This window comes from Copidosoma floridanum, unplaced genomic scaffold (genome assembly GCF_036245765.1).
Source record: "Copidosoma floridanum isolate Cflo_tuat_1 unplaced genomic scaffold, Cflo_Japanese_pri ptg000014l, whole genome shotgun sequence".
Lineage (NCBI taxonomy): Eukaryota > Metazoa > Arthropoda > Insecta > Hymenoptera > Encyrtidae > Copidosoma > Copidosoma floridanum.
In genome coordinates this window covers 6,031,344-6,050,694 of record NW_028321891.1, presented here as the reverse complement: position 1 = coordinate 6,050,694, position 19,351 = coordinate 6,031,344, and the positions used below count along the sequence as shown (strand labels likewise).

General features: G+C 37.7%; 4 protein-coding genes across 7 annotated transcripts in view; 2 read left to right on the top strand and 2 right to left on the bottom strand.

Annotated features, from left to right (window-relative positions):
* Window positions 1-8,243, top strand: part of Ets65A (DNA-binding protein D-ETS-3) — a 48,970-nt gene extending 40,727 nt beyond the window's left edge. For all 3 annotated transcript variants that reach the window (XM_014355317.2, XM_089591959.1, XM_014355318.2), the window contains exons 4-6: window positions 2,116-2,175; window positions 5,825-6,062; window positions 7,606-8,243. In XM_014355317.2, the coding sequence (XP_014210803.2) occupies window positions 2,116-2,175; window positions 5,825-6,062; window positions 7,606-7,942 (635 nt within the window). In that variant the 3' untranslated portion in view covers window positions 7,943-8,243. The remainder of the gene's footprint in view (window positions 1-2,115; window positions 2,176-5,824; window positions 6,063-7,605) is intronic.
* A 5,726-nt stretch (window positions 8,244-13,969) lies between these two features.
* Window positions 13,970-15,581, top strand: LOC106641083 (pyrimidodiazepine synthase). The gene is made up of 5 exons (XM_014355316.2): window positions 13,970-14,263; window positions 14,397-14,502; window positions 14,773-15,016; window positions 15,093-15,314; window positions 15,381-15,581. The coding sequence occupies exons 1-5, from the start codon at window positions 14,236-14,238 to the stop codon at window positions 15,504-15,506; spliced, it is 726 nt and encodes a 241-aa protein (XP_014210802.2). The 5' UTR covers window positions 13,970-14,235; the 3' UTR covers window positions 15,507-15,581.
* A 200-nt stretch (window positions 15,582-15,781) lies between these two features.
* Window positions 15,782-16,263, bottom strand: LOC106641101 (uncharacterized). Its single transcript, XM_014355348.2, has 2 exons — window positions 16,181-16,263; window positions 15,782-16,109 (listed from the first exon to the last, which is right to left on the bottom strand). Exons 1-2 carry the CDS (start codon window positions 16,211-16,213, stop codon window positions 15,846-15,848), a joined length of 297 nt encoding a protein of 98 aa, XP_014210834.2. The 5' UTR covers window positions 16,214-16,263; the 3' UTR covers window positions 15,782-15,845.
* Cpsf5 (cleavage and polyadenylation specificity factor subunit 5) lies at window positions 16,259-18,703 on the bottom strand. Of its 2 annotated transcripts, none has more exons than XM_089591906.1 (5): window positions 18,442-18,703; window positions 17,536-17,736; window positions 17,384-17,447; window positions 16,690-16,870; window positions 16,259-16,637 (listed from the first exon to the last, which is right to left on the bottom strand). In XM_089591906.1, exons 1-5 carry the CDS (start codon window positions 18,549-18,551, stop codon window positions 16,501-16,503), a joined length of 693 nt encoding a protein of 230 aa, XP_089448032.1. In that variant the 5' UTR covers window positions 18,552-18,703; the 3' UTR covers window positions 16,259-16,500. The 2 variants fall into 2 exon arrangements, with proteins under 2 accessions (XP_089448032.1, XP_014210833.1); XM_014355347.2 differs by having other exon boundaries at window positions 16,261-16,637; window positions 16,705-16,870.
* Window positions 18,704-19,351: the final 648 nt, after the last annotated feature.

Below are 19,351 nucleotides of genomic sequence, written 5' to 3'. Positions count from 1 at the left end.
ATATAGTGCACGCACACGAAAGCCCGCGATTTTAGTTAACGAGAGGGTGATGGATTTGTCGAGGTGTATGGTACACACATGTTGTACCGTGATTTTAATTCGATTGAAATTGTGCCGTTTACCGAACGACCGATGATTTATCGAGTTTTGATTCGACACGAAAAACAATCGGAGAAACGAAAATTAACATTTCACGAGCTTGGCACTCGGAGATGAGATGATTTTGGGTGATTCTCCCTTGACCCTGCAAGTTTTCGGCAGATTTGATTTTTATAAGAAAACGAGCTAGCTTTGCTCGCAAAACCAATTGTCTCGCGCGCTCTGATCCAAAGAGGGGGTTGTACCCGAGAAACCCTCCAAAAGAGAAAAAGAAAGAAAAAAGAAAAAAAAAAAAAAAAAAGAAAGAAAAGAGTCAGAGAGTTCCAACAGATGCCGAGCTTAAGTAGCAGTTGGTGTTCGCTATGTTAAACAATTCGATTTGCCGCGGCTGATTGGGAGCAAAAGGACAAGCGAGCGAAGGGTACACGGGGTTGTCGGGGGCGTAGGGAGCAGAGAGAGAGAAAAGGGCGCTGTACGCACGGAATTCGGGGAGATATCGGGAGATGGTCGTAGTCGGGGGTCCGCCGCAATCAGCGTAGCCGCGGGGTTTATTTTGCGCCTCTCTCTCTCTGCTGGGCTGGCCCTTTGTTGCTGCCTTATTCTTCTCTCGGAAGATTTCTCCGTGATTTTCCTTCGGTTGTCTGCTTGGCTTCTTTTTTTTTTCTTTTTTTTTTTTTTTCCTTCAGCTTTGAGGAAATTTTCGCCTCCTCCCTCCTTTGGGTAGTCGGTGTTTGATCAACACTGACGAGCTGCCGGCGCTTTTGCAAATGTTACTCGCACAAGACAACAAAGGGTCTTTTGTACCTTTTTTTTTTTTTTTTTTTTTTTTTTTTTTTTTTTTCCAAACAATAAGCATCCGATACTATTTTACACTAATATTTTATCTTATGTATCACCAAACACACGCGTTGCACGTATGGGTTGCGTATAGTTGTATTGTCACCGAAACGGTACGTGCATGCGCGGGAAATTCACGAGCAATTACTTGGGGGGGGTGGCGTAATCCCGTTACGCCAAGAGTAGGTATATCCCAGAGAAAAGAGAGAGATCAAAGGAGGCGCCATTCCGCACCAGTGACTCTTACACACGGCTCTTTGGGCGCGAGAGAGCGCGCGACAATTGTGACTTGCATGAGTCGGGTACATTTGGACTTTTTTTCTTGGCTCTGACTCTTTTCGACCCTTTGCCTGAAATCGTAGATTTTACTCTACTCCGAGCTTTGACGAGAGGGAGTCCGCGCTCAATTTGCACACCCACCACTGCGTGTGTTTGGACCACTGTCTTTTTTTTTTTTTTTGCCTCTGCAGAGTATTTCATGCCTGTGTTGTACTGTTTATTGGATACATATAGTTTTCCAGGGGTAGGTAGGAGAAACCCTTGTTCCAACAAGAGTACTTGAGAGAACGAACATTGCGCAGGTGTGTCTGACCATTCGTCATCTTTTTCTACTTGTGTGAAAACATTTTTGAGAATCTATAATGAAGCTTATAATTCATGTGTATATATGCGATGTGTTTATAAAACGCACATTTTTTAAGTCCAAGACAACGTATCGCAATAAAAAAATACTATACGTAGATAAGAATGTTTTTTAACAAATACCGATTTGATGACGATATTCAAGCGTTGAATAAATCGCCAAGTCGTGTAAAATACTGAGCTTAAACCTTTGGTTTTTGTTTTTCCTTTGCAATTTAATAACAAGGAAAGTGATACCAAGTACAAATCATCTTTTGGAAAGGGGGGGAGCTTCTTGTTCCAAGAGTATATACTTTTTTTTCCGTCCCCTTGTTTATCTCATTTTTTCGGTACACTGACAACTGCAGCTCCAGGAGTCGGTCTCTCATGAATTCGGTTCTTGCTCCTTTAAATCACTCTATACTTAAAAGAAAAATTTCTTTACAGCCATTCATAATGTTTCCTGGTATACACACACACACACACACACACACACACAGACATAAAGAGGTATATCGAAATAATAGTGTTTTTTAATAATTTTGTTTTTTGTTGCAGGATACAGTGGTAGTCTGTCGAAATCAGCACTGGACTCGCATTCACATCTCAGGCAGCCTGGTACGTATGACACACGTATTACACGTGTAGTTTTAAAACCTCCTTTCACCTTTGATGCGTAATTCTATAACTTACGCAAGTCACGTATATATAGAGTTCGTTGATAACCCCTACAGTTGAATAGCAGCTGTTTCTATTGCGTGTTTCTATAGTGAGTACTCGGTCTTTCCCAAAAAACATAAAATAATTGCCAGTCAAAAGCACATCGATCATCGGGCTTTTACACCCAGCATTTCTACGAACGCTCGTAAAAATCGTATCGCCCCCTCCCACTACTTACACGTGTAACGAAACGTGACGATCGTGCTGGAGTAGCACCCACACACACCTACACGCGATTGCGCACAGAGGACGGCCGCAAACTCAAATTCTGACGATTACGTACATGCACGCCTGCTTCCCCACTCCCCCGATGTATAGGTATATAATCGACCCTTCACTCCCGCATCGATTCCTCCTTCGACGCTTGCTTGCCATTGTATCCTCGCCACGCCTAAAAATCGCCCCCTCGATTGATGTACAACCGTCATACACCTATTGACATGTGAGCAATTTAAAAAATCGACTCCATACAATCGCCGAGTTTTACATCGATCGCCAATAAATATACACATATGTACCATTGGTTCGTCGAAGCGAGAACCAACTTTGTAAATTATACACGGGCATGGATACAGTTAAAAACTCGCAAGAGTATGTATTTTCGTAATTTCAGCTCATCGGCTCGGTCGTCGCGCGCTCGAGTTGTCAGATAAACAGGCGCACCTCCCATCCCTCCTCTCTTCCTCGCTCTATTAACTTGCAAGTGAATTACCGTTCGATCGACGGCCGATCACTGGGTTGTGGGGGGGGGGGGTGGAAACAGCAGCAGAGCCAGCAAAAGCATTCATGCAAGCGGGGGAGAGCAACGCGACCTTTGAGGTCCGGGGTTTCGCGTATGTTCGGTAGATAACTGGTGGATGTGCGGTGGTGGCCATCAGAGTCAAGGCAAAATGAGCAGAGTCCCGGTACGCGCTCCGTTGTCTACAACGGCCGCGGAAATAAGAGTATTTTGGTCTTAACAACGGTTTCCTTGCTTTTTTTTTATTTTCATCATTCAACCCAAATCGGGTAATTTGGCATAATTAACGCGTGACTCAAACGCTCGGTGTAAACGAAGTCTCTCCGAGTCACATCTTACTAACGCGGACAGCTCAATTCCGTGCCATTTACAATGGTATGAAAAACGAGATTACTTTACTCGTATAATTACTTCGATTCAAATGTAAATAAGCAACAACAACAAAATAGGGGCCATTTTGGAAAAACAACCAAATAATGGTACGTACCTCGTTGTAAAACCAATTTTTCCAAACAACCGCACAGTATCAAAATAATCGAGAAAGGTACAAAAAAATGTATGTACTAAGAAAAAAAAAGTGTACGGAGGAAAAATGAAATAGAAAGATTGCACTCGTCCTCCCACTTCTCATCTGCTAGCAATCATAATCGCTCGGAAATGTGCTTCTCTGGCGAATTGCCCCTGATTTCGGAGCTTCTTCCCCTTTCGAGTTTTTCTTCCCCTTCCAGGACGTCCCTTTTTTTTTGCCGCAACGGCCCATTTATCCGAGAGCCAGCGTAAAAAGCCCCCAAATGATGACCCTTTTTTACGAGTCCTTTACATCTGAATCATAACGATACGAGAGGATCCGCCAGACAGCGACCCACCCGCTACTGTTTTAGAGCTAATGTACTGAAAATTGTCATCAGCGTGGAAACATTGTCAATAATTCATTATGTTTTTTTTTTTTTTTTTTTTTTTTCTTTTTTTTTTACTACTTAACAATCGACGAAAATATTCCACAAAAATCAATTAATTTTCGTAAGGAGTTAAAAACTCTAAATATTTTCAATACCTTGGACGTTGAATTACTAAGATGTTGAACTCTACGAAAGCATTTGCTAGGTATGATTTAAAATTCCACAATTGACTCACGGTAATTAAAAAAAGGAAAGAGAATACTTTTTTTCGAAAAAACATGTAGTAGGTGAAAACAGTTTTTAAATAAATTTATTGAGATATGTTAGACATTTGAACCCAATACTGTTAATTGACAAATCCTTATCTCTGCCATACTTGCCAAAGAGTAAAATAATTTAATTCATGTTTTCAGTTACTTTGAAAAAAAAAAAAAAAAAAAAAAAAAAAAAAAAAAAACATCTTTTTCATATCACGTGAATTTCTGAAATGTTAAGCATTTTAATTTCACAAAAGTTATTACACTATAAAAATCACTCACCACTATCTCAATGAATATTCATTGTTAAAAATATTCAACCTATTACGCCCCACGTACAAGTTATTGTACAAGAATCTGCTTAATTGTTCGTTGTATTGAAATTGTCATGAAGCAAATGCAGTTGATAAAAAAAAACACCGTCGACAATAAGAAAATAAACCAGTGGATGATATAAGCCATTAAAATAAAATGAATGTTCATTTATTAATAGACTGGCGATGAAAAATTAGTGCAAAATATTGTATTTTTAAACGTCGATGATATTATACATCATCGGTAAGATCACTCATCAAGCTGAGCCACATGTAGCTCTGAAAGCTCTCATAATCGTTACATACCAACTTGGCCTCTCTGTCTCGTGTGACTTTACCTTCTTGTCTTGAAAAAAAAGCATCAGTAAAAAACTTTCCCCGGAATCATCAGGCCCCACAAACACGAACCCCCCCGCACCCTTCCACCTCTTTCTCTTTATCCAGTGCAACTCTGACGTGCCCCACAAAAGTGTACAGCACCGAGCGCCAAGCTCCCTCAACGCCGTGCAGTCCCTGCACCCTTAAAAGGCTTTACAATGCGTCATCACCGCCGTCGCAGCTAGACTCGTTTCTCTCTCTCTCTCTCTCTCTTGGAGTGTCCTCTCGCTCACTAGCACAAAGGATATAATCACAGCTCTCTCTCCCCCTCCCCCCGTTACCACAATAGAATAGAGGTTCGTTTGGATCGCAATAATTTTCGAGCCCTGTACCTTCTTTTTTCTTTTTTCTTTTCTTTTTTTTTTTTTTATTTTTTCTTTTCTCCCCGAGAGTCGTTAAATACCCCTTCTACGCCACAACCCCACCGCCATGGGCTTTCATCGCGAGCTCGTCTTGCGTCCCAGTATAACACACAAGTGCACCCGACGATACTTGAGAGCCCGGTATATATACGTACATGTATACACCGTTAAAACTGTGTCTGCGATCCATCGCTGCTAATTTTCCACTGCTCGAGTGCCGAGCTGAATTAGTTCACTTTTGTCGCGGATCTGCAGGATATGGATGATCCCCGTGCGAGCTTCCCTTCGATTAATATACGTAAGAACGAGTATCGCGTTTGGAGTGATTTCATCCTTTTTTTTTTAATTTTACATCGTACTTGACCTGCAATGATTTTACGGAGCACACAATAATAACTTTTATCTATATAATGAGGTATTTTTCCAACACCTTGTGAACCGTAAAAACACTAACGACATGACCCCATTAGATTCGGAGCTTACTATTGTTATTTTTTTTATACCAAACGGTCTATTCGTATAGAAAAAAAAAAAAAAAAAAAAATTTACCAAAAGTTATTTCGTTTGGTAAAATGAAAAAAAAATGTTCCCGTTGCAGATCCATATCAGATGTTCGGGGCGACGAGCAGTAGACTGGCAAGCTCAGGTTCCGGGCAAATCCAGCTCTGGCAATTTTTGCTCGAGCTGCTGTCGGACTCGAGCAACGCGGCCTGCATCACGTGGGAGGGCACGAACGGCGAGTTCAAGCTGACCGATCCGGACGAAGTGGCGAGGCGGTGGGGCGAGCGCAAGTCCAAGCCCAACATGAACTACGACAAATTGTCCAGGGCCCTGAGGTGAGTGTACGCACCTATACCTTTTTCATTTATCTCTAGAGATTTGTTCAAAAATGGGATATTACTCTAGAGGCAGGATAATTGCAAATTCAGTTGGGTGGTTCGCGGGAGGGTCTCGATTCGTTTTTTCCGATGGATGGAAACAAAAACGAAATTTTTTTTTTAAAAAGCAAGCATGGAACAGGAAAAAAAAAAAAAAAGGGAAAATGACTCGTTAAATGTCGGTGGGAGGAACGAGAGAGAGAGAGAGCAAAAATAAAAGAGGGTCGAGCCGAGAAGCGGGAGTGTAGTAATGGAAAGAGCAGTTTTCACGGGGGTGACTCCTCGCTGCTGGAAGGAAGGGGAATCCATACACGGACTGGTACAGAGAGAGAGAGATAGAAATTTCAATCAGCCGAGTGGGGGAGAGAGAGAGGAAACGGAGGCGCGTCTATTATTTTTCGATCAGATTCCCTGATTACGTTATCGACTTCTGTCTCTCTCCCTCTCTCTTGCATCGGTCGACCCGCCGATAATCGCTCTTTTGCCCGACCCGATGCGAGTCCGTGAAACGGGGCGCTCGAAAAATTGCGAGACAGTCGGAGAGAATCCGCGCGCTGTCGGGGTTATCGAGTTCCCACCGACAAACTAATAAACGAGACGATTCTGCTTGCCCCGGTTGGGACGCGGGATTTTGACGTACGATTTCTGGTCGCGGTAATCAAGGAGATGTCAACTTGTGGCTACGAATTTCAAATTGCAAAAATCATCACTATTCGTCAAAGTTTGTGAAAATATAACTAAACTGAGAGAGAAAAAAAAAAACATGATAAAAATTACTGTGCTAGAATGGTAAAATCTAGGGTCCAGGTATACTTTTTACTTTTGGCAATTTAATAATTTATACCATTCTGAACAGTAAATTCTATTGCGCTAACAGTAAGAGTCATTGTGTACTTACGATAAAAATTATTGTTCAAATAGTAAAAATCTCTAGACGATTGAACAGTACCAGATTACCATTGTAGCACAGTCAATTTCGTTATTTTTTTCTTTCTCTTGGTGTATAGAGAAGTGATAGAAATAGTTGTACCGTACCGAAGAGGGTGAAATTTATAACAGTAAAAAAAATAACAATGAAATAGAGGTCATTTATAATTTTTTCGTGTAGATTAGTATTTTTTAAAATACTAAATATTTGAATGGTAATAGAAATTTATAACAAATGAAATAAGTAAAGAAGTAACGTAAAGTGACTTTTTGCGATAATCCTTTTTTTTCAGTAAAAAAAGTAATATTGTACAATAACGAGTGAAATATTTGCACTTTGTCAACTGGTTGCACATCAAGAACTTTGAAATACTTAATAGGATTTTTCCAAGTTGAAATTTGTACACGTATAGGAGGAAAAACGCGATACTATGAGAACCGAAGTAGTAATACGCCGTTTAGGTCAGACGAAACATTGAAAAAACCACTCACAGTTGTGGGAGGGAAGAAGAAAAAAAAAAAAAAAAAAAAAAAAAAAGAAAAAAAAAATTGAAAATGAATGACGAAATTACAGGTACTACTACGACAAAAACATAATGACAAAGGTGCACGGGAAGAGGTACGCGTACAAGTTCGACTTCCAGGGCTTGGCGGCGGCAACGCAACCGGCTGCCGCCGACCCCGCTGCCTACAAGTACCAGAGCGAGCTGTTCATGTCCGGTTACGGGCACGCCAAGCTCAACCTCATGCCACCGCCGGCAGCCTCGGTGTCCGTCTCCGTTCCGGGTGGCCTGTTTCAGTCTGCCTCGAGCTACTGGTCCACGAGCCCCGGAGCCAACCTCTACGCCGGACACCACACGGCCACCGGACACGTGCCGCCCCACCTCGGCAGCTACCCCCACTACGCATGACCCAGCGCCGAGCACTGGGGCGCTCTCGGAACTCCTCGCTGAACGAACGAGGCTCTTATCTTTTCCCCCTCTCACCCTCCTTTTGTTTCTTGTATTATTTCCAAGGCTTACCATATGGCTGACACCAACGCGTTGTCGAGGAGGAAGGCTCGTGATGGATTTTTTAGCGCCGAGGAAACCTTGACGGCCGAAAACGCCCTCAGTGATCAAGGCAATACTGACCCCATATCAATTGTTCCCACTCACACTCATCCGAACGGTCCAACTGACTTTCGCCGCGTTAATTTACTCCCCCCCCCCGACGCCCATGTGCATGTACATAATTGTTATACGAGCGCGTGCAAACCCTACAACCCCCTGTCCCACTTGAGATATGTTCTGCGTGTGCCATAAGTGATACGAATTTATAATATACGAACCATTGGACGCTAAAGTGATTGCAGTTAATGTACACCTGAAACGACGTTTCTTCTCCTCCTTCTTGTATAATGTGTGTATTTATATATATATACCGGATATACGAGGAATCCCTTTGCACCTATACAGAGGTCATGTATAACGGAGAGAAGAACACAGGGAGACACGGAATAATAACAATACATTGGATGTACGAGTGTATGTATGTCTGTTTAACACGTTGTAAATAAATACATATATTGTATTGTAGCGAGGAAAAAATAAATTTTAAGCGCGCATCGAGTGATATATGTGCCGGTAAGTATATATATTATATTATAAATGTATATGCATGATCGATCGGACGGGCGTCGGATTGTACTTCACGTGTATCATGTGTAATTTCATCCAAGGTACCTGAAAGGTTTTTTTTTTTTTTTTTTGTTTTTTTTTCAAGAGATAACGAGCAAAAATTACAATATTTAACCATATCGTGTGAAAATACGCACTCCGTGGTCGCACGGTTAATTATTTTGTCCTTTGCGCAATCGAACACACAAAAATAGCTGTATCCGACGCTCGTCGATGGAAATCACTTCAAACTCCTTTGTAACGATGATTAATTGTTATGTATATCATAAAGAAGAAGAAAAAATAATAATGGTAAATAAAAAGCGCGCCAGGAGCAGCTTATTGTAACCAAAAAAAATCAAATCGAGCAACACAAAGTGCAAGGAACGTGTAATATACATATATATTATATGTATGTAACGATTAATAAACCAAATGGAAAAAAAATTATAGTATATGTAACGAAGAAAAAAAAAAAAAAAAAAAAAAACTATTATTGTAGATCGATAAGATGATGTAGGTATCGTGCAAGTTTCCTTCGATAATGTCGATAATGATGATAAAAAAAAAAAACATCATCACGTAAACATTCCCCAAGTCCCGAGTAAATAATTGCGACGTATCTCTTTCGATGGCGATCGTCGCGTACATAATACGATATGTCGTGTAATTCCTAAGTCGTATGCTGTATTATATAACAAAACACCCAAGACCTAAGCATTATTAGAATAAACTGTATTGTATTATCGGTTAGATGATCGCCTCTTTGACTTCGCGGTATTGGACCAACAGGAGATTAATAACAACGCTCTCATATACACATTTATCTCTGAACTGTATTATTTGTGTTGCTCTGGTATGCTTTTGGAGTAAAAAAAAAAAAGGAAGAAAAAAAAGTCAAGCAGAAAAGCCGTCCAAGGCCGCGAGGGCGAGATCGGCATACCGAATGTAGATAGGGTGTTTTTATGTGTAGCGTATATATAGCTGCGTTTAGAGGATCTAGTCTTTGTTCGGCGTGTATAAATGGCTGTGCGAGTGATTGATTTTTTTTTTTTTTTTTTTTAACAACAATAAAAATAAATAAATTAAACACGTTATTCATACCAAAGAGAGTACCCGTGTAATTGCGAAGGAAGCGAAATCCATTAAAATCATCTACGAATGTTTACGTATACATTTTCATTTTACTCTCGTTTCGGTGTATAAAACAATGAGTTTTTGTTCTTTGTTCTGTTGTTTTCCATCGATAAACATGTGTATGATTATAAATGTAAGTTCGCGATGGGGAGAAGATGAAAATACTTTTTGTGAATGTAACGCGCGATTAGCAATAATTACGTACTTTGGGATCGATTTATCATGTAATGGAAAATCGAGAAGCAACATGGAGTCTAGCATAGGTATAAGAGACATGAATATAATTTAAAAAAAGGGAAAAAAAAGAAAGAAAAATGTATTTGTTGTAAATAATGATTGCGTTTTTAACTCTGTCGAGATATATTGAATCTCCTTGAGCGATAAAAAGACATTTAAAAAAAATTACCCAAAGATATCATTCCAAAGACGTTGTGTCATTGTTGGAACAGAAATGGCGAATTATTCGTCATCGCGATGATACCATGTTCGTATATCTTAATAGTGTCCATATTAATATGAAATAAATGTGATTCATCGTTCATAAATAAAATTTCAGTTCAAATGAATCGTCTCGTTTTCTTCAACTCTTCAAATCATGTAACATGTTTTCCTTCCTTTACTTTTTTAATCCAACGAATTTTCACGGATCATCCAAGACACAATAAAACTCTTATCATTACCTATACAGACAAGTGAATAAGTACACACTTTCCCTTGGACTCTCCTTGATATCCTTACGCAATCCTTGTAATTCAACAGTATAATGCACTGACTACAGTCATTCACTTAATCACCAATGTCCTCGTTAATATAAAACGAGTATATTATATCCTTTGTACGGAGCATACCAGTATTCGCTGAAACAAAATGAGATGATGAAATTTCTTCTTTTTTTTATCCTCTTGCAACAGTTTATTGTCTTTTAACCGTAAATCCAAGTAGCAAAGACACACAAATGTCCTGCGTGGATGTCACGATGTACCTGTGAGTTCGAGTCACTCTGTTGTGAAATTGCGAGAGAAAAGTAGGTAGTTTCATTTCTACACTTACTCCGTTGCTGCCTTAATATCCCGGGAAAATCGGGGGAGGAAAAGCAAGCGCAACGCAAACGAAAGACTTCCGAGGAAAAACAGCAACGAGAGCTTGCACCTATACGTATATAATATTATGTACTCGCAAAAGCTCGGATGCACGCACGGGGAGGAGACGGTGTACAACGCAACGCGGAGAAAGAGGTGTGGGGGCTTCGGGGATTGGCGGCCGGGAACCAGCGTTGCCACGGGATACCGAATGGCGCCCGGCGCGACGCCGAGCCCCAAACAAGGCGGAGCTTACGGGAAAATCCCCTCCGGGGAAATCCGATCCGTGTGCGGCCACCTATACACGCCTAACTCGAGAAAGGGCTTTGTGAGAGTCGACGAGGGCCAGTTTCTCCCGATCTCTAATGAGCGCGGGGGAGAGAGAGAAACAACTTTTTTCGTTGCTAAATGCTTTTGGCTTATTGGTTATTCCTCCGAAAGTTATAGTCTACATAATATGTATGCTTCAATTCGATGGCACTAACGTTATTTTTAAAAGGCAGAGGAGCTTTCTGGCTCCAAATTGTTCGATTCAAAGTGGAACGATGAAATAAAAGTAAAAGCTGAAGGGGTTACAGAAAAGTGAAAAATCGAAGCCAAAAGTATATAGGCAAAGCAATATCGTACCACTCCGAAGCGGTGGAAATAAAACGTACAGGTATAATACATACGTCGCGTCGAACAGCCGGACACGGTATAGAAAAAAAAAAAAAAAAAAAAGAAAAGCTCAAAGCCGCGAACGGGAGACCGAGGTCTTGTTTTCGTTGTATTTATTATGACAGGCGCGCGGGTGAGCGGCACTGGAGAGAAGAGTAAAGCTCGGCTAGCCGCGGGGGCTAATCGATGACGGGGCCAATCAGCGCCGATCGCCCTCCCTGCGAGCAAAGCACAAAGCTCTGCAAGCTCTCCCCACCCTCTCTTTGCTTTCGGGCCCTCCCTCCAGCGCAGATGCGAAACGAGCGCTGCTGCCGACGCCTGTGTGTATATCTTATCCTTCCTTCCTTCCTTCCGTCCTTCCGTCCTTCCTTCCTTCCTTCCTTCCTTCCTTCCTTTGGTGTTTTGGTTCTTCACCTGCCCCGGCTACCCTCTTTTCCCCGGCTCGCGCCATATTGCCGTGCCTCTACTACTTAACGCCACACACGACCCCTTTGTTTTTTCCTTCCTTCCTTCGGTTCGCTCCTTCTTTTTCGTTCGCGGTGTGGGTAAAGACTCTATGTGTAACCCGTTTGCGCGAAAGCGACGACCTGCGACGAGATTCGTTATCTGGAGGGCCTACTTGGTTTAGGGTTTTTTTTTTTTTTTTTTCGTGCAAGGGCTGGATTTATTGGTACGCTTTATGCGCAGCAAGGGGTGAAAAGGGTGATCGCGTGTGTATTCGTTCACGCGGGAAGATGTTTGAGATATGTGGTGTGTCGTGGTAATTGTATACTTTTTGATGGATTAATTATTTTCGGTGGGAAAACGCGATGAGCTTGCAAGCACTGGATTTTCGTCTGTGCCCGAATTTTACGGGTAATTGTGGATCAGTCTGGCGGTTAAATTGATCTCCCCAATCTTACGTTTGGTTTTACTGTGAATCTTTACATTGATGAGGTATATTTTAATTTATGAAAAGCAAACATTTCGGCTGGAGGGTGCTTTTTTTACCTGATTTTTTTTTTTTTTTTTATGCATACGACAAAATAGCGATCCGACTTGTTGAATATTGGAGATGAAAAAAGTGCTGACGTTGTTTATTGCTTTGAAACTTTCTTATTCTGGTGAGTTTATTACCAACACTCCTTTCACCCCCTTTCAGCAAGTTTTTTTTTTTTTTTTTTTACATTTTCTATTTATCTAAAAACTGTAATTTCGAGCGACTACTATTATAAGTAGAAATTACTTACACCCTGTTTAATAATATAAAAAAAAATTTTCTTTTTGTAGTACACAATTTAGTTGCAAGTCATTTCATTGTATGGTACGTGTGTACTTATGTATATTAAATCAAAAATTACACTGTTTTACAGAGAAAAAAAATAAAATAAAATTTAAGTAAGTAAAAATTTTTCATTTACAAACACGAGTAGTAGAATTTTATTTACGTGCTACCTTGACTGTTGGTTACAATGAATATTCTACCATAAGAGTACACGTACCTTGTTGTTTCTACTATTCCAACTGCTCGTAAGCATTTTCAGGGTGTGCGACTATATGGTTACCAAGAGCGCAGCTCTTTGATTCGAGAAACGAATTTTTTTAATTTTATTTCAATCGTACTAGGCATGTTGAGTTTTAATTAAGAGAAAAAAACATTTAAAAGATTTAAAATTCCATATTGCACTTAATTTTATTCAAAGATAAATAAAGATGTTTCAGTGTTTTTTAATTTAATTAACATTTTTACCTCTATCGGTGCTCCAATTAATGTTGTTTATTAGATATTAATGATTCGAATGGAAGTACCGGTGAAAATAATATATGAGTACCGGTAACGGTAAGTATTGTATTGTGCTTTTCTCAGTAATATTAAATACTTAAATTTTATGAAGACAATTGCGTTTCGCGATGAAACAAAGGACGTATTATCAGTAAATAATCATGAAGAGAGATATATATAATATAGGACTTACCTATATAATAAGCGAAAAAAAAGTAAGCTTTGAATGAAAAATCACTGACGTATGTTTTCAATAAAAAAAATTTATTTCTTATGACTCTACATACCTCCAAAGTAGTATAAGATATTATTACAATAATCAATAATTTAAAACTCAGTTGATGTATCTTATATTTTGCCGTAATAATAAAAAAATCTAATTAAAACATTTGAAATTAAGAAACATATATGCATACTGATTATTAATGGAACACAATGTATATAATCTTACAAATAATTGATACTCTTATGAAAAATATAAACAACAATTAATGCGCAAAAAATTGCAATCATGATGCTTCGAGAGACAAAAAAATGCAGACTCAACCTAACTGATTTCGTTTTTGTAATACACCTAACCCTTTTAACTTAAGTATATATAGGTACCGAGTTTGTGTTTGTGTATGTAAACGCCGACTACCGATACCGACTACGTCGCACGGTCGCATAGAGGGGCACATATTTATATTATTACTTATAAAAAAAGGAAACCGTCAACAACAAAATTTCGACAAACGTGTTATGCATAAATTAGAGTCGCTAATATAACTGAGGTTTCCAACGAAACCAACGAGAGTCAAAATAATCAGAGCAGTTTTTTTTCATTGTTCAACTTCGAAGCTCATCTGTCATTTTCACTTGTTTTTTTTATAGAATAAAAAAAAACATCAGTCGTATAAGTACAATCAAATATGGGCAGTAGTAAACACTTGACAGTAGGTAAGTCTCAAAGAGTTTTGAGTAATATGCAAGAATAGTTTGATATTTGTTACATGCCGCACGGATAAAGATTATGTTTATTTACTCGATAAATTAATAACATGTCAACTTTTCATACTTATCCATGCTACAGGCTCAAAGGCACCGCCTTTGGGGAAAGGAAAACTCCGGCTCTACAGTATGCGCTTTTGTCCATATGCTCAAAGGATTCACCTCGTCCTTGATGCCAAGAAAATTCCGTAAGTTTCATTGAGATAAACATTAAGGTGTACGGCGTGGTTTCATACATGTGTATATTACAATGTAATAAAAAAAAGTCCTTGGTAAAAACTTTATTGCCTCTACCGGGTTGCTCCAATGCATCAGGATTTACTTTTCAAACAGTTGATGAGTACAAGAAGTTTTTTCCGCCTTTTTCAATGCTGATTATTTTTTTTATGCATAAATAATATTATTATTTTTACTGACGCAACGAAAAGTGTTTTATTTTTTTTTTCTTTTTAAATCAGTTATGACGTGGTTTATGTCAATTTGAGTCAAAAGCCAGAGTGGCTGCAGGAAAAGAGCCCACTAGGCAAGGTGCCCTGTATTGAGTTTGAAAACGGAGATACTCTCTATGAAAGTTTGATAATTGCTGAGTATTTGGACGAGGCTTATCCTGAACATCGCTTGCTACCTACAAATCCATTGACCAAGGCTAAAGATAAACTGCTGACAGAAAGATTTAATGATTTCATCACTTCTATGTACAAAGTAACTATCTGTACAATATGATGACTCAATGTATATTATTTGTGATACACTTGATGAATTTTTATGGTTACTGTAGTTATTAATAGATAAAACTGTCAACAAAGACCTATTTGATGAAGTTCTGAAAGGCTTAGAAATTTTTGAAAGGGAACTCAATAAGAGAGGGACTCCCTTCTTTGGAGGTAGCCAGCCTGGCATGCTGGATCTAATGATTTGGCCATGGTGTGAGAGAGCTGATGTCTTACGAATTTTGAAAGGAAAAGAATTCGTTCTTCCTCAAGATAGGTTTTCAAGATTGGTAAGTTATTTTACCGTTTTGTATTTACAATGAATTTAAATTAAACTGTTCAATTGTTTTTACCAGTTGAAATGGAGAACAGCTATGCAAGAAGATGAATCAGTAAAGGGTAGTTATCTGGATGCAGAAATACATGTTAAATATTTGCAAAGTCGTCAAGCAGGAGCCCCTCAATATGACCTCTTGGCATAATTAATGTAAACTGTATCAACTAATTCCAAAAATGCATTTAATGTAAACACAAAGTATCAATAATTTGAGCTTAAAGTGCACAAATCTAATATTACTAGATAAGTGTTATTAATAAATATTTTTAAAGTTTATTACATTCACATATGTTTATAATTTTTGTAAAAAAAATAATAAATTAATATTATATAGTAACAAAACCATGTGGTACTTTGTATAAATTTTATTTCATAAAGTATATAAAACTGTAAAAAAAACTATATTTACAACTCTGGTAGAAATATTTTGAGGTTATATTAAAATATATAATCTTACAAAAATATAATAATTATAAAAATGCCGTTAGTATGGATTAAAAATTATGTTATACAAGCCAAATATTAAGAATAATGCAAATATTATACAAGCAACAATTATAAAAGTTTTGGTGTTATCTTTGCGCAATTTCTTCAATAGTTCTTCATTTCTCTTTAATACTTTTTTGGCATCTTCTAACTCTATTTCTAATGACTCTCGATTCTCAATCTCTAATTTTTGTGCAAGCTTTTTTTGTAGTACACCAATTCGGTGATTAATGTGTTGTATTACATCTTGAACTTTTTGCAACTGTAAAATAAACGTTTATACCAACAGTACCACTGTATTTTAAAAATAATATTTTTTTAATCATCAAGTACCTCATACATCACAGTAGAATCTCTTGAACACATGTTGAAATATAACTTAAAGTTCAGTGCTATAAAGACTCAGTACTTATACGTTTTTCACTGTCACATTTAACGCCATTTTGAATGTTGAAATGAGATGCCACGTGAGACACGAGTTTTGTATTAACAAAATTTTTTGAAGTTAGATTGAAAACATAAAATGAAAATTTTTTTTATAAAAAAGATTTATTGAGAACTGTTACATCCAAGAAATAAATTGATTTTTTGCCAATAATTAATCTCAATGCGATTGTAATTATACCTAATAAATAAATTTTTACAATTTTTTTTTACATGTATATAAAATTAAATCTACAAAGAGCTTGTGGAAGTGACGATATTATTGGTCCATATCCTTGAGAATTGTCATATAATTCAAACAAAGGAGCTGCCACGAGCTTATAATTCTTTGGTACCGCAACAACAGCTAAAAAATTGATACAAGTGGTTACATACTATGTATTTCCTTTTTTTAATAAATTTTAAATATCTACCTTTTTCTTGCAGTTGAACTAGGAACAATTTTTTGTGTTCTTTTGGTTTTGTTATGTGTGGTGGAATGTAAGGATACTGAGGTGGTTCAAAATTTGGTCTCCACCAATTTCCAATTGTGTCTTCTATCAACCAATCTTGTTTTACACCATCTTGACTTCCAAGAATCTATAATTGAACATGAATTTTTTCATGATTTCAAATAATTAGGTATAATTTTTTAAGTACACATTAATTTACAGATTTAACAAATTATGTTCCTTGAAATCAATACAGAAGAAAAAAATTTCGCATAGAAGCTACATAATATGTGGTTACGATGGGATCACTGAAACAACATATCAATGTATGACGCCTACAGATATTGAACACAACCCATAAACCACTGTGTGTTTCTTGTAAAATTGTGTACCATTATGTATTAACATTTTTATAAATTGGAAACATTGAGGTGTCTCGATGTGTGACACATGTAATTAATGACGTTAATTGGTTTTCAATAGTGCGTTACAGTTCTAGTTACAATGATTCACATAGATGTATACATTGAACTGAAATGAAAACGCAATTACATTCAAAAGTTTCCTATTTTAAACAATTAGACACATGAACCGATTTGCGAGATACAAAAACTCCTAGCTACTCCAATATAAGTAGCATGAGATTTCACATGACTGTTACCTCTGTCAAGAGCCTCTTTAGGCCCTCCACCTCATCTTCTCCAGCATTGAGTTCTCCTCCAGGTCTAAAAATAAGAAAATTTTTTAATGACTTTTGTGTATGATTTTTTTTCTTTTTTAGTTCAACACATGAAAACAGTACATTGAACTTACAGTTTGAAGAAAGTTGTACCAAGTTGAAGCATCAACACATGAGGCAATCCGTGTTCATGGACAAGCAGAACTCCTTCAACACTTCTGCGCATGCCAATTTTGTCAAATTCATCTCTCATACGTTGAAATCGAGCCGGAACGGACGGATCCTTTTCAAACAGTGGCTCTTTTGTTCCGAATTTATAGTTTGTCAAAGGATATCTACAGTAAATCAGTTGTTTTTTTTCATTCGTTAAGTTTATAAGTTTAAAAAATTCATCAAATATTTTTTTTTTTTAATTTTTCCAAGCACTAACATAATTAATCACAAATATTTTTTTCCAAACCATATAAAAATATAAACAAATTAGAAAAATGCAATGTGCTTGGTTACATAGGACTACGCAGAGCTATTAGTGTACATTGTTTTATCAAATCTTGATCAACATAAGAGAAAAACATCACTTTACAATTATAATGTTACGTAGGTAAAACGAGTACATATAAATTTTAAACAAACAGATACTTTTGGAGATTGACAAAAAATTTGAAGTTTGCTGAAATATTTTGCGTGGCTAAAAATTCATTGAACATTATTATACAATACATAAAAAAAAACATGAGTATTTATATTACAACCCAATAGGAAATGTAGACAAGCTTACAATTTACAATCCTAGGTTATAACATACAGGTATTCAAACAGTCCTTTCTAATCCTCCCTAAATGAAAAATTTCCGCAAAAATTTCGGAGTTTCCTCACTTTTGTTCACAAATACCTCACCCAACTAGCCTTAGATACTAGATAAACAAACCCCAGACGATTTTAACAAGATGACTAAAGTTTCAATACACAATAATAATATGTTTAAGTGAACAAAAATCGCCAACATTCTCCATAAACGCGAGATGCACTTCCGTACTCACAAGTTAATCGTCCGATTGATGGTGACAGAGGGGTTAGCTGGCAACTTTCCCTCGAACGAACTGTTACTGGACCTCCTGGGCCAACCACTGCCTTTCACCTGGTTAGACATTTTCGTCTCGGCTTGAACGTCCAGTTCGTTGCTCTGAAACCCACGCACTATTCGCTCAAACTTCGATTACTTTTAGTAATGCAAAAACGCGCGGAAATTGTTGTTGTTACAATGAGCCTGCTCCTGCTTGCCAGCGAGACCGACGCTGTTTTTTTGCGTTACCTAGCCCTACCTGAACGTTGTATATATGTATTTGCATGAGTATATCGAATATCGATCTTACGTCTTACAGACTTACACACATACACACTTACAGTAATTCTATCTACATGCAAACGCACACGTACAAGTGCACGAAAGCGCGCACACAACAATAAGTTGCAATGCAGACGGTTTCTATTTTATCTACTTAAGTACAGCTTATAATTGTTATATCGTTACGTAGAAAAAAGATTTATTCAACATACATTTATATATTAATTTCATACATACATTAACTTTTGCGGCTGGTTTATAATTGATTAAATGGCTCTAGGTCCTAAAGCTCTGACTCAGAATTTTAAGAGCCACTTTTCGCGAAATTTTCGCGGCGAAAAAATGACGACCGCTAGATGACGCTGATCCAAATAATTATTATTACTTTTAGTAGAGCCATGTAATCAATTATAAACCAGCCGCAACTAATCGAATAATTAGAATATATAAAGATGACATGGATTGTGCTATTTGTGACAAGTGCACAATTTATCTTTTACCCAAAATTTGACCTCCAAAAGTATAGATATTCTACTTATATGGTTTAATAAAATCGACCATATGGCACTACTTAGTAGTGATTACTATAATTACTACACATAACT